The 20435-nt window shown below is 40.5% G+C and overlaps 1 protein-coding gene across 13 annotated transcripts in view; it reads right to left on the minus strand.

Moving 5' to 3' along the window:
* Positions 1–20435, minus strand: part of LIMCH1 (LIM and calponin homology domains 1) — a 312143-nt gene that overhangs the window by 187341 nt on the left and 104367 nt on the right. For all 13 annotated transcript variants that reach the window (XM_044767755.2, XM_044767751.2, XM_044767754.2 and 10 more), the window contains exon 2: positions 5901–5971. In XM_044767755.2, the coding sequence (XP_044623690.1) occupies positions 5901–5971 (71 nt within the window). The remainder of the gene's footprint in view (positions 1–5900; positions 5972–20435) is intronic.

Raw genomic sequence — 20435 nt, forward strand, 5'->3', positions numbered from 1 at the left:
AACAAGGTCATAGGCTTCAACCTAAAAGTTCCCAAATCCATTCGCTTTCCGCTTGCTCTCTCCTACAAGGATTTGAATTGGTTTTTGGTAAATATACATCTTTGGAGAGTAACAAAAAAGAAAGAAAAGGGGGTGGGGAGGATGAGAAATCAAACCAGAGAAGAAACGAGAGCGTATACCCTGCAACTAGACATAATTATCATCATTTTGCCATACTTGCGTTACCTCTTTCTGCATGGGCCTCTTTTTTCCTGAACCATTTGCATCTAGTTGCTGGGTATATGGGTAATCCTTACATTATTCTCGTAACTTTTCCATAAATTTGAAATTTTTCAAAATAAAAAGTTGGGGTGGGGTCGGGGGGACTTGTAAGAAACTCCTGAGAAAACCTTTTGTAAAAAGTTTTTTGTTTTACCCAGATAGCATTTTTGCACTGCCCAAACTCAATTACTTAACTCTATGAGGGTAAACAATTTACATTCAAAATTAATTCCATAGTCCCTATGCACTGGCCAACTCATTTTGAAAGGACAAAATGGTAAACATTTTAGGCTCCGTGAACCACACACAAACCCTTATTTTATGTACAACCTTTAAAAAATGTAAAAACGATTCTTAGCAAGAAGGAAGGCCAGTACAAAAACAGGTCAAGAGCCATAATTTGCCAACTCCTGATATAGATGGAATTCCATAGGGTTCTATCTATATAATAAAGTCTTACTCAGGAAAACAAGTCAGAAACTTTCCTTCTGGAATTATTTCAAAACAGTCTGTCTGATCTGGGGGCAGGAAGCAGAATCAGGCATCAGCCACTCCGTACTGGGAGCGGCTTCCTCAGCGAATGGTTCTTTGCAGACTTCCTTTTAAACCCTGAAGTCCTGAAGGACAAGTCGCAGTATTCGATTAACATTTCTAACAGCATGACACTTGTCACACATTTGCAGCTATGTCACACTTTGACCCCAGACCTTTGATTTCATGCTCAGTGGAGGGCTCATATCATTTGAGCATTTAACCTCCAAAAACTTCAACTACACATACTTGGCAAAAACAACAGAGGAAGAGAGAATGATTATAGCAAAAACACATCTACTACAATTCTACTTGGCACATGCCCTCTATTTTATACTTGCTATTACTGTAAGTTATACATTTATGCATAAGTATTACCGTATACAAGGGGTGCACATATGTGAAACCATATGTATTGCACTTCACAGGCAAAGTAAAAGCTCCTTGGGTGATCTTGAGGCTACTCGATTTCCATCTTATCTGCTGCCTTTAGGTGCCAATCTTTTCTCTCCTCTGCTCTGCAGGCTTTAGTACAGGCCCACCACTTAATTTGTCTCCATCCAGTTTTGACAGATCTCCCTAAGAAAACTGAAACCCCTACATCCTCCTCTCACCACAGCCTATCCTCTCGGCTCTCTCATGCCCTCACTCTTACTGGACTCGCCTTCTTATCTTAAGAGGAACTGCCAGGCCCTTGATGCTTACGTTTTTCCAAGACCACCAACCCCACGCAGTCCTTCTCCATCCTCCATCTGGCTGAGACCCACTGGTTATCCTCTGTACTGCCCTTCTCCCCACACCCTTTGTTTCCTGGCACCAACTCCATTCCACCTGCCCTCCAACTCTTGCTTTTCTCTCCCATCAAAATCTCAACTCTAGTCACAGATAGTGGTCAAGAGCAAAAGCTAATGAATCAGACTTCCTGAGTTTAACTCTTTCTTATCTGTATAACCTTAGCCAAGTTATTGAATCCTCTGTGCCTCAGTTACTTCCTCTGTAAAACAGGTATGATAATAGTCCTTAGAGGCCACAAGTAAGTTTGGAACCAGGCTGGTAAGAGGAAAACCAGACCTCAGGCCCAGAAGATGCCCTCCTATTTGATAAGAACTATGAATGTTTTTCAGACTCACCAACAAGCCAGGAAATTTTTAGTGAACAAAGAGCATGGTGTCTCTACAGCTGCAACCAACATTTAGAGGCAATCCAACTCCAACTAAAGGGTCAGAGTCTGCTGAACGGAAGGAAGAATTCACTGATGCTGTTCACGCACTTGTCAACTGGGATCCTAACACTGTTACCAGACACCAATTGGGCTTCTATTTTGAATCATATGAAGTTGAAAAGCTGCAATAATTTTTTCAAAGAGGACTATATGTTATGAAAGCCCCAGTCTCAGAAGAGCTGAATTGCTAGTTCTCAAACTTTGAAATAACAGAGTTCTCTTATATTTTTTAATTTTCTACATGGGAAGTGGTTATGAATCAGAACTCCTTAATCACCAGCACCCAACACAAAACTCTCTCCAGTTCTAAAAGAGTCACACAGCCTTAGGCATTCTCATCTACTCTCCAAACAGAGGCGTTTAAACCCATATGGATCTATTGTCTGAGTTTCCTGCCTTGTGGTCCCTGCCATCAACCAACCCCACACCTGGAATGGTGCAAGTCCCCACCGCTTGCCAGATTGCTCTCTGGATACAAGCCCCAGAAAATATACCTGTTAATCTCAGTCTGCGACAGCCCAATATGCTTCAGCTCAGATCAAACTGAGTCATGCCCCTGCCCCTGCCCCAAAACGAGAGGGAAATCTTCTTCCTCCACGGTTCCCAACCTTTAGCGCATTTAGCTCCTGGATCATGCTTCTCTTTCTCATTGCTCTGTGGGTCCTGCACTTGTAGAAATTTGTTTCCATCAGTTTCTCTGGCTGCTGATTCTGCTTTCTCTCAAAGGCTCCCACTGGGACTCATGCTACTGGCTTTTCTTGCCTCAGGCTACCAATACAGTTCATTCCACCTTAGCAAGTTCCTTGCTAAGGCTGAGAACTGCAGTCTCATAGGGAAGCCAGGCCTTGACCCCGGTCCTCAGACTCCTTCAATTACACCAGTGGGTCTAATCCTCCATGGTTAGAGGACTTAGACAATAACTACTTGTCTTGGGTTTTGTCCTACCTACCCAGACAGTAACATTTGTCCACATCCTCTGTGTTGGCCAGTTCCCTCAGCTTCACCCTCAGGCTGTCAGCAGTCTAAGCCCTTTAATTATTTAAAGAGGCCCCTGGCTATAATCTGTGCCTCCGTGTTGTCTAAACCATACTATTTCCTAAGTGTGGCCTGGACCCAAACCCCACCTCTCCACCCCTAAACAACCCTAACATTCATCAGTGCGTTTGTAAAAGGCCAATGGATAGTGTCACTGCATATTTGAGAAACTCCATCCTCTAAGTCAACATCTTCATCTAAGCAAGAAACAAATTCCATGCGTGCAAATGTCTCTAGATCCAGAGCCTTGTCTTCAGATGAGCCCATTCAACGCAAAGTCAGACATGAATACTGTCACCCACACATACCCCTGGCGCACCCACATGTATTCCTAACAGAGAAACAGCTTTGGCCCACATCTAACATCTTCCTTTGAGATGTTTTTCAGCTGAGCTAGGGTTCTGCCTCAGAAAAACCACGATTGCAAACTGCCCTAAAGTAGTTCTAGCCTGACTACGGGAGCAGCGCCTGTGCAGAGGGATTCGCAGACCTGGAGTCACCTCTGCTTTATTACCATACCAAAATCCGGGCCACCCCACCCCACCCCGTGTCGCGTATGTTGCTTGGCACATTTGGTGCCATGCGCAAAGGAGTTCAGAGGACTGTGCAAGCACCAACTATTCCTGGAAGTCACTGCCCCTTTCCTGGAACCCTGATGATGCCACGACCCCTGGCCCTTTACAAGTTTCCCATTTCCCTGTCTTTGGGGAGAAGATGTTTTAGAGCAGAAGCTCTCCCTTCTCCATTCCTTGATCAACAAATAAGGTTTCTGCTCTGCTATTCAGAGCCAGGTCTCATTCTATTGGCTCCAGCGACCCTGGGCAAAAGGACCCACTTGCAGGTCACCGGTTCCTTAGGGCTCAGTTAAGCCCTGACAGATGTATTCACAAGAAATGTAGTGGAGAGGTGGATGCCTACAAGAATCTTTGGAGCAAATGTTAGGTAAACAAAAATTGGTACCAAAGAGCCACTTCAACAGAGTTAAGAGAACATGAGGCATATACATTAGATCAGATTCTGGCTAGTCTGTTAACATCAGGAGAGGGCTAAGCCCAGAATCATTGGAGAAGTAGGTGGTAGACACAAGGGAAGTGTTTGGAGCCTGTCTGGGCTGGTCTCCGGTGAGAAGCTAAACTAATTTGTGGTTTGCCTAAGAGATGAGCTCTCATTTAGACTTAACAAAGGGAAAAGAGGTGGTAAAGTATGAGAAGAGGGGAGAGACTCCACAGGAAGGAAGGTATGGACACAGCAATCACGGGATGTAAACTTCCCTTCAGAAGGAAGGGCAGTGGGGAGCAGGAAAAAAAATGCTGACATGAACTGTGTTGAAAGATGCTGCATAATAATTAACATTTGTATAGCAAATATAATTTTTTAAGGCACCTTATCCACATTATCCTGTTGAAATTCACAAAAAGCTTATGAAATAGGCAAGAGTTATAAATTTTTTCTTACCGTTTTAGAGACAGAAAAATGACACTCATGGTTAAACGATTTAAGGGGGAAAGTAAGGCCTTGAGTCTCTAGTTCTTGGGGTCCAAAACCCACGTTCTTTCAACTACATGGTGGGGGGGGGGGGGGGGGAAGTGTCTCAAACAATATTCAGAAAGTTGCCAAAATGAGAACACATTCTATGTGATTCTATTTACATATAGTTCAAGATTAGGCAAATTAGATGCTATGGTGATAGAAACCAGAACAGTGCTCTTCTATAGGTGGTTCAGATTGACTGGAAAGGGACATGAGGGAACTTTCTCTTCTATAGCCTTGTTTTGTTTTGTTTTGTTTTTTTGTGAGGAAGATTGGCCCTGAGCTAACATCTGTTGCCAATCTTCCTCTTTTTGCTTAAGAAGATTGTTGCTGAGCTAACATCTGTGCCAATCTTCCTCTATTTTATGTGGGATGCCACCACAGCATGGCTTGACAAGCCATGATAGGTCCACACCCGGGATCCAAACCTGTGAATGCCGGGCCACCGAAGCTGAGCATGCAAACTTAACCATTATGCCACCAGGCTGGCCCCTCTGTTCTATATCTTGATCAGGGTGTAGGTTACACCCATGCATGCAGTTTTCAAAACCCATCAGATTGCAGATCTAGGAGTTGTGCATTTCATGTATGCATCTTTCACTTCAATAAAACAAAAATCAGTACCCAAATTACAGAACCTACTAAATAAATTCAAAATTTGAAACCTTGATTTGAACTTTATGTCCATCCATCTAGAAGTATTAAGGCTCTAGCTTATTTTCTGTCTAGAACCACTGCACAGGAAGCTCTCGAATCCACCATCACAGCAACCACTCTATGACAAAGCCCAGGTTCAGAACATAAAAATTAAACACTGCAGTTATTGTTCGCATTTGAATTTTGCCGATAGCACAAATGAAATACATTCAAAATACCTCAGGGAAGTAGGCCTGGTGAAGAACATTACCTGCATACTTTACATGTTGTAAGTAAACAGAAGCACTGTTTTCATTTGGTACAAGCTGCTTTTGTTTGGGATAAAAAAGGGAGAAAAGCTGCTACTTTTACCACAATTCAGTCCACATCCTTACAATCACCTGGGCCCAAATTCCTACATCGTACACGTTGGTTGGAGATGAGCAGCAGCTCCCAATTGCTCCTCTCTTATCTAGTTTGAAGTTTACCATAGTCCCCACCATGCCCTGGTGCACACCAAGACTCCCTCCCCTACTTACGTTTACTGCATAGCCCAGTGATTTCTTCAAATTTCAGATTCAAACTGCGAATACATTCAAAAGAAAGCACTGGAAGTTTTACAGACACACTGGATACTATTATGGTTTTTCTTGAATAAAATCAACTGCATATAGCCCATACTTACTCGCAGAGAAGAATTCCATTTTCTAACCCAGTCCGAAAATCTTTATCACCAAAACTTCTGCCGGTTACTTGCTGGAAAAGAAAAAAAGAAAAAGAGAGCATAAGTTTTTCTTTTTTAATCAGGAAGTTCAATGATTTTTTCTAAATATTTAAGAGGCTTCAAATAACTGGTGGCATTCCAAGAATGAGGAAAATCTATGCGGTCTGAATTTCCTTTCCATGTGTAGCTTTGCCTAGATCAGCTAATCTTAAATTTAGACCATTTCTTTGAAGGTTTTTTCTGACCTAATACCTTAAAAAATATCTGTTCTTCCCGATAAGGATGTTAATTTTTGGATGTGGCTATGATAAATCAAGGCCACATCCTCTTTCATCCTGAGGATCCAACCCACACACTTTCAAAAAAGCCTGCAGAAAGCACCGCCTAAGGATAACATCTATTTGTTAAAACATTAAGGGGGGCAGAGCACGGGAGACACAGACCACTGACCTAGAGAGACTAACATCAAGACACAAAGAGTAAAGTCAATATCCATAATAACATGGTGTAAAAGATGAAAATAAAAGCTGTGAAAAAATTTACTATCTGACAGCACAAGACAGACGGCCATTCTTGATGCCTCTAGCTCTCAGCAGCCCTTTGGCCAATATTTATTATAAATATTTACTGAACATCTACAATATGCCAGGTAAATATGCATACTATAATCCCTGAAGCAACCTCTAACATAGCAAAATAAAAAGTTATAGCTAATAAGTCAAAGAAGGAGATAAAATGAAATCATAAAAAATACTCTAACAATAAAAATAGGTAAAAAGAAAAAAAGAGGGAGAAGGACTACAGGTCAGATGGAACAAATACAAAGCAATTAGCAATACTGTAGCTTTAAACCCAACCATATCAATAAGTGCATTAAATGTAAATGGCTTAAACATCCCCAATTAAAAGACAGAGATTGTCAGATTGGATTAAAAAAGCAAGACCCAACTACGCACTGCCTATGAGAAATGCATTTTAAATATAAAGACAGAAATAGGTTAAAAACAGAAGAACAGAATAAGATATACCATGCTAACACTAATCAAAAGAAAGCTAGAGTGGTTATATTAATATCAGACAAAGAAACTTTTAGGACAAAGAATAATACCAAGGACAAAGAAAGTTATTTCATTACGACAAAGGGTTTAGCTGGCCAGGAAGACATAACAATCCTGAACATTTTCACATCTAATTAAAAAAAGCTTCAAAATACACAAGCTGAAACAGATAGAACTGCAAGGAGAAAGAGACAAACTCACATCTAGAGTCAGAGACTTAATATCTCCCTTTGATAACTGATAGAACAAGCAGACAGGAAAATCAATAAGGATAAAGAAGACTTGAACAACGCTATCAACCAAATTGACTTGACATTTCTAGAATACTCCACCCTACAACAACAGAATACACATTTTGCCTCTTAAGTTCACAATGAACATTTACTGAAATAGATCAATTTCTTCATAGACTTAAAAGAATTTAATTCATAAAAAGTATGCTATCTGAGCACAATGAAATTAAATTAGAAATTAACAACAAAAATATTTCTGGAAACATCCCCAAATACTTTTAAACTAAGTAGCACAATTCTAAATAGCCCACTAGTCAAATAATAAATCAAAAGACAACAGAATATACTTGTAGTGAAAGAATATGGCAATATAAGAATGCACAGAAAGACGCTAAAGCAGTACTTGGGGAAATGTATAGCACAATATTACATATATCACAAAAGAAGATCTCAAGTCAATCAATTCCGTTTCCACCTTAAGCAAATTAAGCCCAAATTAAGTAGAAAAAAGGAAAAAGTTATATCAGACTTGAAATCAAATAGAAAACCAAAAAGCAACAGAGAAAAATCAATGAAATCAAAAGCTGTTTCTTTGAGATCAATAAAACTGATAAACCTTTAGCCAAGCTGATAAAACTTTAGCTATGGAAATTGATAAACTTTGGTTTTTAGCCAAAAAAGAAAAACATAAATTACCATCATCAGGAATGACAGAGATGACATCATCACAAATTCTATAGATATTAAATGGATAATAGGAGAATATTATAAATAAATTTGTGCCAATAAATTCACCAATTTAAATGAACTGAATGAATTCCTTGACACAAACAACCAAAGTTCACTCAACAAAGAAATAGATAGCCTTCCCCCAAGAAAATGCCAGGCCCAGAAGGCTTACCTGGTAAATTATACCAAATATTTAAGGAAGAGGTAATGCAATTCTACACAAACTCTTCCAGACAACTGAAGAGGAAAGGATACTTTCCAATTTATTCTATTAGACCTGCATTACCCTGATTCCAAAACCAGACAAAGACATTATGAGACAGACAAATACACACACAGACACAGACACAGGAAACATGCCAACATATTATCTCTTCATGGTGGGAATCAGGTGTGATTTCTATTTTCTTCTTTAAATTTTTCGCTGCCTTCCTAAAACTTTCTATAATTAATACAGTACTTTAATCATCAGAAAAGCCAAACAAGGTTTATGTTTTGTTTGTTTTAAAGAGCAGACTAAGGAAACTAAGTAGTCCCAACTCTTCCTTATAAACCAAAGTTCAAGTTCTATTATATAATAACATCCTTATTAACCCTCCCACTAGGAAGGCAATTTACAAGCCAATATAATGTTATTTTGTTAATATCTTCTCATTCTTATTTGAGGGAAGGTGAGGAAATGGATAAATAGTAGTTTTTACAGTTTGCCAATATCTAGCTTTTCCCCCAAAATAAAGAAATTAAGATGCCCTTTTAAAAGCTAAGATTTTAAAGACAGACTTTTAAACATCTTCCCATTTTCTTTCCTGAATCTATTAGTCCTGATCTATATTCTCATAACATCACTAATATTCTCTAGAAAATTAACCTCCATTCACCAAGAAGTGATTAGAAGGTTTCGAAAACATTTTTTCTCAGGCCTTTAGATTTCTGTTAAAAGTATTATGTTCTAGAGCAAATGGCACTAACATTGAGAATGCAAGATAGTTTAGCCACATTTATTACACAGTCTCTGGCTAAGTTAACCCAGGCCCCTTCTCCATATATTGAGCAATGATGATGAGCAGAACCTAGAGATAAAAACACAAATGAGACATGGCCACTGCATGTAGAAAGTTCACAGACTAGCGAGGAAAGCAGATATCTAAACTTACCATAAATAGAAGGTAACATAACTATTAAGATAAGAAAATACTAGTGGCCCCTGGACTACCTAAAATGCCCAGGTACTATTTAAAATTATCTTACATATGATGCATTTGTTGTTGTTAGTATCACGGAGTCAATTTCGACTCCTAGTGACCCTGTGTACAGCAGAGTGGAACCTTGCCTGGTCTTTTTGTGCCATTCTCCCACCTTCCAGTGCTATAGCAGACAATGGTCCACTGCTATTCATAGCGATTTCATGGCCAATTTTTTCAGAAATGAGTGACCAGGTCCTTCTTCCTTGTCTGTCTTAGTCTGGAAGCTCTGCCAAAACCTGTCCACCATGAGTGACTCTGCTGGTATTTGAAACACCAGCAGCATAATTTTCAGCATCACAGCAACATGCAGCCATCACAGTATGACAACTGACACATGGGTGCTATGGTTCCCTGACTGGCAAACAAACTCAGGCCTCAGAGGTGACAATGCAGAATCTTAACCACTAGACCACCAGGGCTGGCAGGGATGTGATGCATAGCCACTAAAAAACTTCAAGTAGAGTTAATAGTCCAATGTCAGCCTGCTAATCAAAATCCTCCAAGACGTAGTCTGATTAAATTCAATTTCCTAGACTCTCAATTCTGGAGACAAGACTAGGCACTATGCATTTGGAAGAAGGTGGTCATTTCCATCTCTGTTCTTCCTCTTCTGCCTCCTTCCCCCATCTCCTGTGTCCAGGAGGTCCCAGCTTAACCTTCATACTGCTCTCCACTGATCCAAACTCCATCCATTCTTCTAAGCCTAGGTTATTTAGTCTAGAAGCACCTGGATCTTGTTAGGAGGGTCAACAGCTGAACAGACTCAAAAAATTTAACAAGGACCGTACCACTGAAAAGTTTGGTCCTTAGACCAGTGGCAGTAGCATCTTCACCTGAAATTAAGTTAGAAATACACACTCTCAGTCCTCTTACTCCCTCCTAGACCTACTTCATCAGAACCAGCATTTTAAAAGATCCCCATGTGATTCATATGCAGACTAAATTTTTACAAAGCCCTGACATAAACTAAGCCAGCAGTTCAGAATCAGAATGGGAGGACCTTCCATTGGAATCAGGATTTTAGATGACATGTCTCAACAACACTTCTCAGCAACATCTTTATGATGCATTTACAGTGTGACACATTGTACATTTTAACTATAAAGAGTGCTAACTACTGTTTCCTTCATGACAGCATAAGGCATTGCTATAAAAAACAAAATAGCTGCCAAGAATCAACCACCGTTACCAACAGTCCATGAGCAGGAGAAGTGAAAAGTGACTGCCCAACCTCTTTACTAACCTTCCCTCATGGACTCTGAATGACTGAGGACTCTCAGTAACCTTCCAGGCAAGGCACGGGCCAAGCCATCAGCTAGTGATCACTTTCTGAGGACACAGAGCAGGATGGGAAGATAAGTAGAGCTCTTAAAGAGAGCCTGAGATAGGTACACGGCAGGTGGAGTGGGTGAGGAGCAAGCCCAGGTTCAGGAGCATTCAGGGGCTAGCAGGGGAGGAGCAGCATGAAATGTAAAGAGCACTTTATCAGTCCCCCAAATCCTGCTCTCCATACCTTGCTGATCCTCAGCCACCTGAACAATTAATTCTTGCAACTCGATCCTCACAGTTGTTCAGGTTAGTCATGCTTGATCCCTATCTTTCTCACCTAATCACACCCACCAACAAATCCTGTTGATTCTCCCTTCAGAATTTAGCCAGAATCCAACCACTTCTCCCTGCCTCCACTCTACCACTGTACTCCAAGCCACCATCATCTTACGCCTAATAAGGGTCTCTTAACTGGCCTCACTGCTTCTACTCTTGCCTCCTTCCCATCTATTCTCAACACAGCAGCCAGAGGAATCCTGTATAGTTAGATCATGCTACTATTCCACTCAAAACCTCCCAATAGCTCCCCATCTCACTCATAGTAAAAGCCAAAGTTCTTTCAGTTCCCTAAAGGGATTCAACATAAAAACAAGCCCAGGGGCCGGCCCCGTGGCCAAGTGGTTAAGTTCACATGCTCCACTGTGTTGGCCCAGGGTTTCACTGGTTCGGATCCTGGGCACAGACATGGCACCGCTCGTCAGACCACGTTGAGGCAGTGTCCCATATGCCACAACTAGAAGGACCTGCAACTAAGATATACAATTATGTACCGGGGGGGATTTGGGGAGATAAAGCAGAAAAAAAAAAAAAAAGATTGGACACAGTTGTTAGCTCAGGTGCCAATCTTAAAGAAAAACAAGCCCCAAAAAATCTAATAGGAGGGTGTGGACAAAACTATTGGACACAACCACGATTTTAAGGGCAGGCATAATGAACCTGCACACATCTCCCCATTCAAGGGGATCCTTGTACTTATGGTGGCAAGTATGTCACCACCTATGCCCTGTGTGCCTTTCAGGAATGCCCTATATCAGATTCCCTCCACCCCCCGCTTTATGATTTAAGATTAATTCACTTTCATTACCAACCAAAATATTTGTTGGAAGGACATGCCATAAGTGTCAGATTAAAATAGTCAATGAATGGATAATTTACCAAAACATTGACGGATTTAAAGGGAAAAAAATCTTTCATCTACCTTAATAAACCAAAAGCAGAAGAAAGAGGGTATCATGATGTGTCATCACACTATTTTATGCAAGTAATTATTGACTGAGCTCATCTGTATTTGATTTCCTTACCATAGAACTAAAAGGTAATTATGTCTCTGAGTTTGTCCATGTCAATGGCACTGCTCTAAAGCATTCAAATAACAGAAATACGGAGGACTTTTAAAAGTCTAATAAGGAAAACCGCACAACTTTATGGCAACACTTTTATGATGTGTTTATAATGTAACACATTGTATATCAATCACAATGCTACACTTGCTAATTACTTTGTTACCATTGTTATTTTATAATTGCCACGAACAGTCAAAGGCTGCCAAGAATCAGTCTCTCAGCCTGATCATACTACATTTATACAAATTGTATTTCAGAAATATTTTCAGTAATCTTCAGTTGTTTTTTGAAAGCAATCTGATGGACAAACTACCCTTCATTAACTGCAGGTCAGAAGAGGATTTTAAATAAACGTTGGAAACCCTATTATGACGGTCTTAAGAGGAGATTCTATTAGCTGACAAAATAACGGTTCCTGGATTTAAGCAAGTGAAAAAAATAAAATTTAATAGATTGACAATTTTTAAAAAATATGGATATTTTCTCTAATTTGTTATACAAAAACAGGTACCCTTTTCAGAAGGTTGTGATTTCCTCCTACAATTGTAAATGAAAATCACACCTCTTTAATTCACTGAAGATTATTTGCAGCTCATTATGCTCCCTTCTGATCATATTTGACTTATTTAACAAGAACATTTCGCATATTTTTATAAATTATAAAGCAAAGCAGTAATGCTCTTATTTTTCACATTTTCTGAGAAATAAATCCACTGCTATTTCTGTCTCCTTCGTGGAGTTGCTAGAAAAATCAAATCAAAATTCTCTGGGAACTCTTTGTAAACATTCATAAATCATATTCATCTAAGCCAGAATTAACAATCAATCAATCATCTACTGAATACCTATCTCATACTGGGCAGAGTAATAGGTGTGAGACCAAAATGACAAGACCTAGTACAAAGAATCCACAATCCAGGGGGAAAGATAAAACATTACAATAGAGTAGGTGTTGCAAGAGAAACATGGACCAAGAACTACAAGTGCATGGAGGAAGCAATTAACACAAATTGCATGACTGAAGAAATAGTTGAAGGCTAATAGTTCACATTCATATACCAATTATAATATGCCCTCTCTGTTCTAAATGCCTGCCATGTATTAATTTACTTAATCCTCAAAACAACCCAATGAAGTGGGTCTGATTAGTATTATTTCCAGGGAAACCTAGACGCAGAGAGGTTAAATAACTTGCCCAAGGACACCAAGCTAGTAAATAGCACAGCCTGGATTTAACCTCAGGTAGTGTGACTACAGAGTTCATGAGCAAAGGAGTGAACTCTCTCTGCCTAAGATAGTCAAGGAAAGCCTTTGAGGGGCTGACTTGAGTTGGTCCTGAAGAATGAGAAGGGATTCCCCAAAGGAAAGAGATAAGTAGGGCACTCCAGGCAGACACAAAGACCTGTACAAAGGTTTCTTTGAGCAAAGAGGAAAAGTTCTAAGGGCTGAGCACAGAGGGGAGGCAGGCGAGAACGGGGAGGGTGGCAGGAGATGAGGTACCAGGGCAGGCATGGCCCAGATGGTAAAGAACCTGTGCGTCAGAACTATGGGTAATACTTGACGTTGAAACAAAAGTGACACCCCAGAAGATGGGGCAAGGGAGGGGTCTTTGGTAATCATTCTCCCCATTTCCCACTAATTCCCCATTCCTAAAGAGATAGTCCCGGAATGACATTTTGCTTGTTGCTCTCAATTACTTCCTTGTGGACTCTCCCACCTCTATTTTATAGGCAGTGACTTCGCTGTTGGAATCTCAATGAGATTGAGACCCTATGTCCAGACTTTCCTTTAGGACCACCACTCCCAGCCCAAAGCACATCCCCCTACATACCATATCTACACCTATCTTTTCATCTTTTCCTGCCAGCTCAAAAGGAAGAAGTATACTTTCTCTTCCGTCTATCAAGGCTCTGGATCCAATTCCTTCCCACCCCCAGGTGCTGCCTTTATTACAACTTTACCCCTTGGTCCACAGCATCCTTCATCTCTGCTGGTGGCATAATGAGTTCCCTCTTCTCCTAAAAATCCTAATTCAATCCAGCCTCTTCAACCACCATCCTGTTTTTCTCCTTCTTTTCACAGTCCAAACTCCCTTTATGAGAATCCTGTACCCATTACCTTTATCATCATAGCTCAGCTGCCTCCAAGGTGTGCTCTTTAAATTCACTGAAAATTCCTAGAGGGTTAGGAGTTGGACCCTCAGACTCTGATTCTGAGCTCCACCAGCATAAGCTAAATAATAGGCAGATTAGTGAATTTCTACCAACCCTCAGCTTCCCCCCCTATGAAATGATAAGAGTACCTACTCCAAAGGTTTGTGCGAAGAGTAAATGAATTAATACATGTCAAGCTCTTCCCACAGTGCCTGATCTATAGTAAGAGCTCGATAAACTTCATTGTCAGTATTGGTAACAATACTAGAATTGCCATAGATCTCATTCTTGATTTCTGTCTTTCCAGTACTCTTTCCAGGTCTTTCCTCCCTGATCTTAAATGATGCCATGCTTTCCTGGTTCTCCTCTTAAATTTTAATATTGCCATACTGTCTGATCCAAAAGATATTTTTCTTATCTGATCTGAATCAATGTCTCAGCAGCAGGACAGTCAACCACTCCCTCTTTGTTGGATCATTTGCCTCTCCTGCCTCCCCACCCCAGATACTCTCAGTTCTCCTTCTACCTCATTCAATAAATACTCCTTTCTCCATTGCTTTGGGTATTTCTACCTCATTACCTAACTGTAAAATAAGGTTCTTTTTTCCTTTCTTCACTTTTCTTTTGTTCTCTCTCTAGCCACACACTCCCCTTTCCTGTGTACTCTCAAGCTTTTAAATATCTCACATATGGTAAACCATGCATTTTTAATGTAAAAGGTAAGTATCTTACCTTTAAATATATTGCATGTGATAACTCGCAAATTTTTGTATGTGGCACTAAAGTCCAGAATCAAATATCCAATTTCTTACTCAGCACCCTCACTTGAGTACCCAATGAATATTTCACACTTAATAAGATCAAACAAAATTCATGATGTCTGTCCCCTGATTCAACCTGATCCACCTTTGGTCTTCTCTATGTCAACAAATGACACCACCATCTCCTATCCCCAATAACATGAAGACACATTCAAGCCATCAAGAAGAGCAACGTTCTTCTCTCTCAAATATATTTTATGTCTGTCCTTTTCCCTCTGTGTCTACACTACCACTCTAGTCCAAGCCTCCATCACTTCTCAGCAAGGTAACTGCAGCAGCCACCTCTGTGGTCTCTTGGCTTCCAGTCTGGCCCCTCCACAGCTATCTTCCACACGACATCCAGGAATCTTTCTATAGATCCATCCAGTGTCCCTTCTCACTAGACCAGAATAACTCCAAGTTACATACACAACTCCTTTATTCTATAGAAGAGAAAAACAATGTCCTGCCAGGTAAGTGATTTGCTCAAGGTCATACAGCTAGCTATCAGCAAAGATGAGACTAGAATCAGGTCTCCCTTGACCCAGATCAGGGCTTCATTGCCCCACCACACTGCCTTCTGAAGGCACTTCCTGTGCCACTTATATTGCTACACTCTCCTTAATAACAATACCTCCTTAAATCTATTCAGTTTGGGTTGGCAAAGACACAGCACAGAAGTCCAGGCCTGAGGTTATTTAATCAACATTATCAAATCATGATCGTTTCCAGCACTAGCTCTGAGTGCTTAATATTGAGGATAATAAAATGCAATCTGCAGAATCCATTTATATTTTCATCATGTCATCAGAAAACCAGAAGGCACTGTTTATAGCCAAAGATTGACAGAATCCACTAAAAAAAAGTCTAATTAAGAATACAGGCAATGCTCAAAAGCACCCTGGGAGCATTAAATCCTCTGATCTAGCCATTGCATGCTCTATGCACAGAAAATGGGTCAGTCCAGGAACATGTGAGTGGGTTTAGCAGTAACTGTGTTTGCACATCCTCAAGCTGTTCTTGCCTTACAAAGAGACAGAAGAGAAGCTACAAAGAAAGACTGACAACACTCAAAGCGAGCTTTAACACAACATAAAGTGTTGGCAACTGATCTGAGAGCAAAGAGAAGGACGAGTCCAGAAAGAAAATGGGCTAGTAGAGTGCTTCTGGGCTGTGTGTGTTGTCTCCATTTCAAAGAGCAGAGGTGTGCTTCAGCCATGATGTTATTGTCACCTGGGTATCATATTGCTCCTTAAATAAATACTTCAGTTCTGGGCTAATTTTGGCAAATCAGTGTGTGTAACTGTCATTCAGTCCTCAGCACAGTGAAGTATAAAACCTCTGAATTAGGCAAACCTGGGTCCAAATTTCAGGTCTGACACTTGGGAGCTATCTTGACTGGATAAATAGCTTCATTTCCCTGAGCCTGCTCCCCTTACCTTTAAAAGATGGTTGTAGAAGACTGTTTGAGGAGGTTGTCAGAGGTTAGAAATCAAGAGTGGAAACCCTCTAGTAGGCTATTTAATACTAACTGGAAGTTCTATTACTTTTTTCCCCCCAAGCTTCACATCTAAGGAGAAGAAAAACTCCACAACTAGAGTGTGTAAATCGGGTGGTTGCAATTTTTGTTCAGAAATACTGTTCAGGAGAAAGTGAGTACAGCAGAGGCAGATTTGCCACTTCACAGCTGGATCTGGGAATGAGTGCTGGGTACAAAATCACACAGGCAAGTCTAGGTGACGACCTCCTATACACAATGTCTGGGTTAAATGAGACCGTAGGAAACAATTGTGCAAATCCAGAACATGGCACATTTTATAAGAAAATTTGCCTTCCAAAAGTCAATGTCATGAAGAGAAGGGGAGGGCTGCTATTCTAAAATAAGAGACATAACAACCAAGTACATTGTATGCTCCTTAATAAAATGCTAGTTTAAAAGAATTTTTATAGGGGGCCAGCCTGGTGGCATAGTGGTTAAGTTTGTACACTCTGCTTCAGTGGCCTGGGGTTCGCTGGTTCTGATCCCAGGCACAGACCTACACACCACTCATCAAGCTATGCTGTGGTGGCATCCCACACACAAAATAGAGGAATACTGGCACAGATGTTAGCTCAGCAACAATCTTCCTCATCAAAAGAAAAAAACTTTATAGATGACATTTTGGGCACAATTGGGGAAATTCAAATATATACTGGTCATTTGATAACATTAGGGCATTACCTCATATTAAGAGTGAAAATGGCATGGTTGTTATGTAGGAAAACGTTCTTATATTTTGGAGATGCATAGTAAAGTATTTAGAGGGAAAGGAGTTTGATGTCTAATTTATTTTGAAATGGTTGAAAAAATACTAGAAGTATGTGTGAATGTGTGTGTAGGAAGTAAATACAGAAAATGTTAACAATTATTGAAACTAGGTGGTGGGTATACGGGTTTCTTCGTACCAACCTTTCCTTCTTTCTTTCTTTCAAAGGTTTCAAAATATTCCTAATAAAATGTCATCTGGGGCTAGGGCTGAAAGCCATTCAGCAGTCCAGGGAAAGTACTCAGGTCAACAGCCTTCCCAGTGCCTCCTCATTTACTCCTAGGAGTACTTTTTCCTATTTGTTTTTGCTGATGACAGTCACTCACCAGTCCACCAGTGGTCATCTCATTTCCATTCAACCCACTCTCTCACCTGCTTACTGCACAGAAATGGCACTTGCCAGCCATCAAATGGACATGACGTTAGCATTGAGGATGGGAAGGAAGGAGGGGTCAAGCCCCTTAGCTTCCTGTTCTGGGGCAAAGAACTGGAACTGAAGGCTCTGCCAAGTACATACAGTCCTGTGACAACTGTAGAGCCGTCTGAAGAACTGATCAATTTCACTATTTGATATTCTAATAACTGAATAGTTTTAAGCTAAGAATCCAAAGTAACCACAAGACTGTTGCGCTTCGCCAGTACTTGGCATTTAAAAAGGCATCAAAGTCAAGCTAGAAAACTACTAGAATTCACCCAAACAAGTTATTGGATTACCAAAGGAAAATAAAGCATGGCGAACTGCTCTTTATAAAGACAGGATGGTCACATTTTAAACAGCCTATCCTTTAAAAGGGAGGTCTGACTTGGGCAACACAGCAACGAGGAAAAGCAAGGAACCGACCAACATAGAAAGAGAGTGACTTTTAGGAAAGAGGGACGGAATTATCACCGAGAGGGAGCCCAGAATGGGCTTCCCGAGTGGCAACATTCTACTTCTTGATTTGGGTCTACTTCTTGACACTGTGACTCCAAGACTGTCCACCTTAAATAATGAAGTAATCTACATATTTTTTTTATGTGGTTTTCTGAAATTGTGTTATATTTTACAATTAAAAAGATTTTAAAGGGGGAACTGGGAATATATAGGCTAAACTCCATAGTGGCTCAACCTCATTTGTGTTCTCTCATTAGTAGTTAAAGCCATTTTCCATTTGGTTTTACTCAGAAAAGACCTTATCGTGAGAAAATACCACTTTTAAGAGGTTTTTCCATTCAAATGTAATAAAAATACACCTCCATCTAATAATATTCCTCAAGTCCACTATTAAAATGGTAACTGGGATCCACAAATGCCTGCTGCATAGTCTATTTTAAAACAAACATTTGAATATCTGACAAAGGAGCCACTGTACTGTTTTGCTTTGGAAAATAAAAGACATATAATCTTCTGAGAGTTTGCCATTTGAATGGCTCTGGGTGGGCACCTAGTGTTGGGAACACCCACAGTGCCCCTCATCCCCATCCTCTATCAATGGTTCTTTTGTTTGAATGGCACAGTTGTCTAGCGACACCTAGTCAAGATCTGTAGGAGGCCAAAAGTCAAGACAACTGGGTCGTAGCCACACTTTTGCTAATAATCAAGGGCTTCCAGCAAATCTCTTCTCTAAGTCTAAGACATCTCTGCACAAATCCACAGACTCTCTGAACCCTCTTCTACTCTAGCCTCTCACCTTGAGATTTTGATGATAATAGTAACAGCATCTTTTATGGAACCCTTAATTGACTCATTTACTTCTCAGCTCCCTGGTATGGCAGTCAAGCTACCACAACTGGTTACACAGGTTATGCTTTAGATAAGGGCACCCAGCTGAGAAGACAAGTTGGGGCTAAAAGCCAGCCTGAGCCTTTGTCAAACCACACAAACTCTTCTAAAGGAAGAGTCCTGTTTTCCTAATTCACACAAAGCCACTGTCTGTACCCAAGCCCATACAGCCCACACACAAAGGTGCTCAGTGGGTTATCTGGGGCTCTGATGTAAGTACTATTACTGTCCCTGTTATTCAGATGAGGAAACTGAAGTACAGATTGTTAAGTAATTTGCCCAATTTCATATAGCTAGAAGCTGGCAGAGCCAGGGCTCTAAGCTGGGCAGTTTGGCTCCCGAGCCATGTTCCTAACCAGTATGCGTTGCTGCCTAAATATGCCTATGTCCCTGCTAATTTTCCCCTGGTATCAGTTGAGTTGTAGATAAATATCTGACTTCCCACCTTTGCCAGCTTCTTCTCTCTTCAATGTGCCTTTTCCTCCAAGTGTGAAATAAGAAAATAAACCCCCCAATCCAGAAAATTATCAAAATGTTTGTACGTTTCTTATCAATTCACTCAACACCCTGGGTGAAATAATAACAATCTTTGTGATATCACTAGATTTTTACCTCTGTATTCAAAAAAAATCATCACAAACATGCAAAAGATCCAAACTGAAATAATCCTACATATAACTTGACCCCCTATGGATTGAAAAATAAATATCCATTAGTGGGGAGTGAAGGGGAAGAGAAGGAGGAAGGAAGACAAGATTCCTCATTTAAGACCATTAGGCATTTCTACAACAAAACATTTCTCTGCCTATCTTCCTCTGGTTCTTTAAATTTACAAACAATGTATTATGACAGGAAATCTGTTCTTTTAGCTGGTTTGTGATGAAGACAGCAGCTGGTAATCCCAGCCCACTAAAATGCCATTCGTCACTGGGCCTCACTGACACCGCAGTGTGGTGAGTGTGGTGGCTGCCCAACACTGAGGAAGCAGCTGCCATCTTGGCTTGGACGGGAGTGAACACTGCTCAGGCTCTCTTTACCTCTTCCTGCACAAACAATGTGCACATCAACGAGGAAGGAGTTCTGTCTTCAGACTGTTACAAAGAACTATAAGAAAACAGTGTAACACTGGACTACCCCAGGGAAATTTAAGAAAAAACAAGAGGCTATTCTTTATAAACCTAATAGATGAGAGACATGTTTAGCCAAAAAAATAAAAAACAAAACCAACAAAAGGATCTTCTGCCCACACCTCATCTTGAAAAACTTCATTAACCAAAAGACTGGGGAGAAGAAGAAGGGAAAAAGGTTTAAAAGGTAACTGTTGTTGTTAGAACACTGCTATGTTCTAAGAGGTCCTTGATTATATTTAAAAAGTTTCTTATAATCAAGTCATCCTGAGAGATGGCCTAGAACCAAGGATGTTCTGCTAAATGCTTAACAATTGGTGTGGAGGGTGGGGGGAACTGACGTAGCATTTGCCAATCTCCATGGTGTAAAAATTCCCACCACAGCCAATTTCAAGCTCAACCTGATGTCACT

This window comes from Equus asinus, chromosome 3, assembly GCF_041296235.1.
Source record: "Equus asinus isolate D_3611 breed Donkey chromosome 3, EquAss-T2T_v2, whole genome shotgun sequence".
NCBI lineage: Eukaryota > Metazoa > Chordata > Mammalia > Perissodactyla > Equidae > Equus > Equus asinus.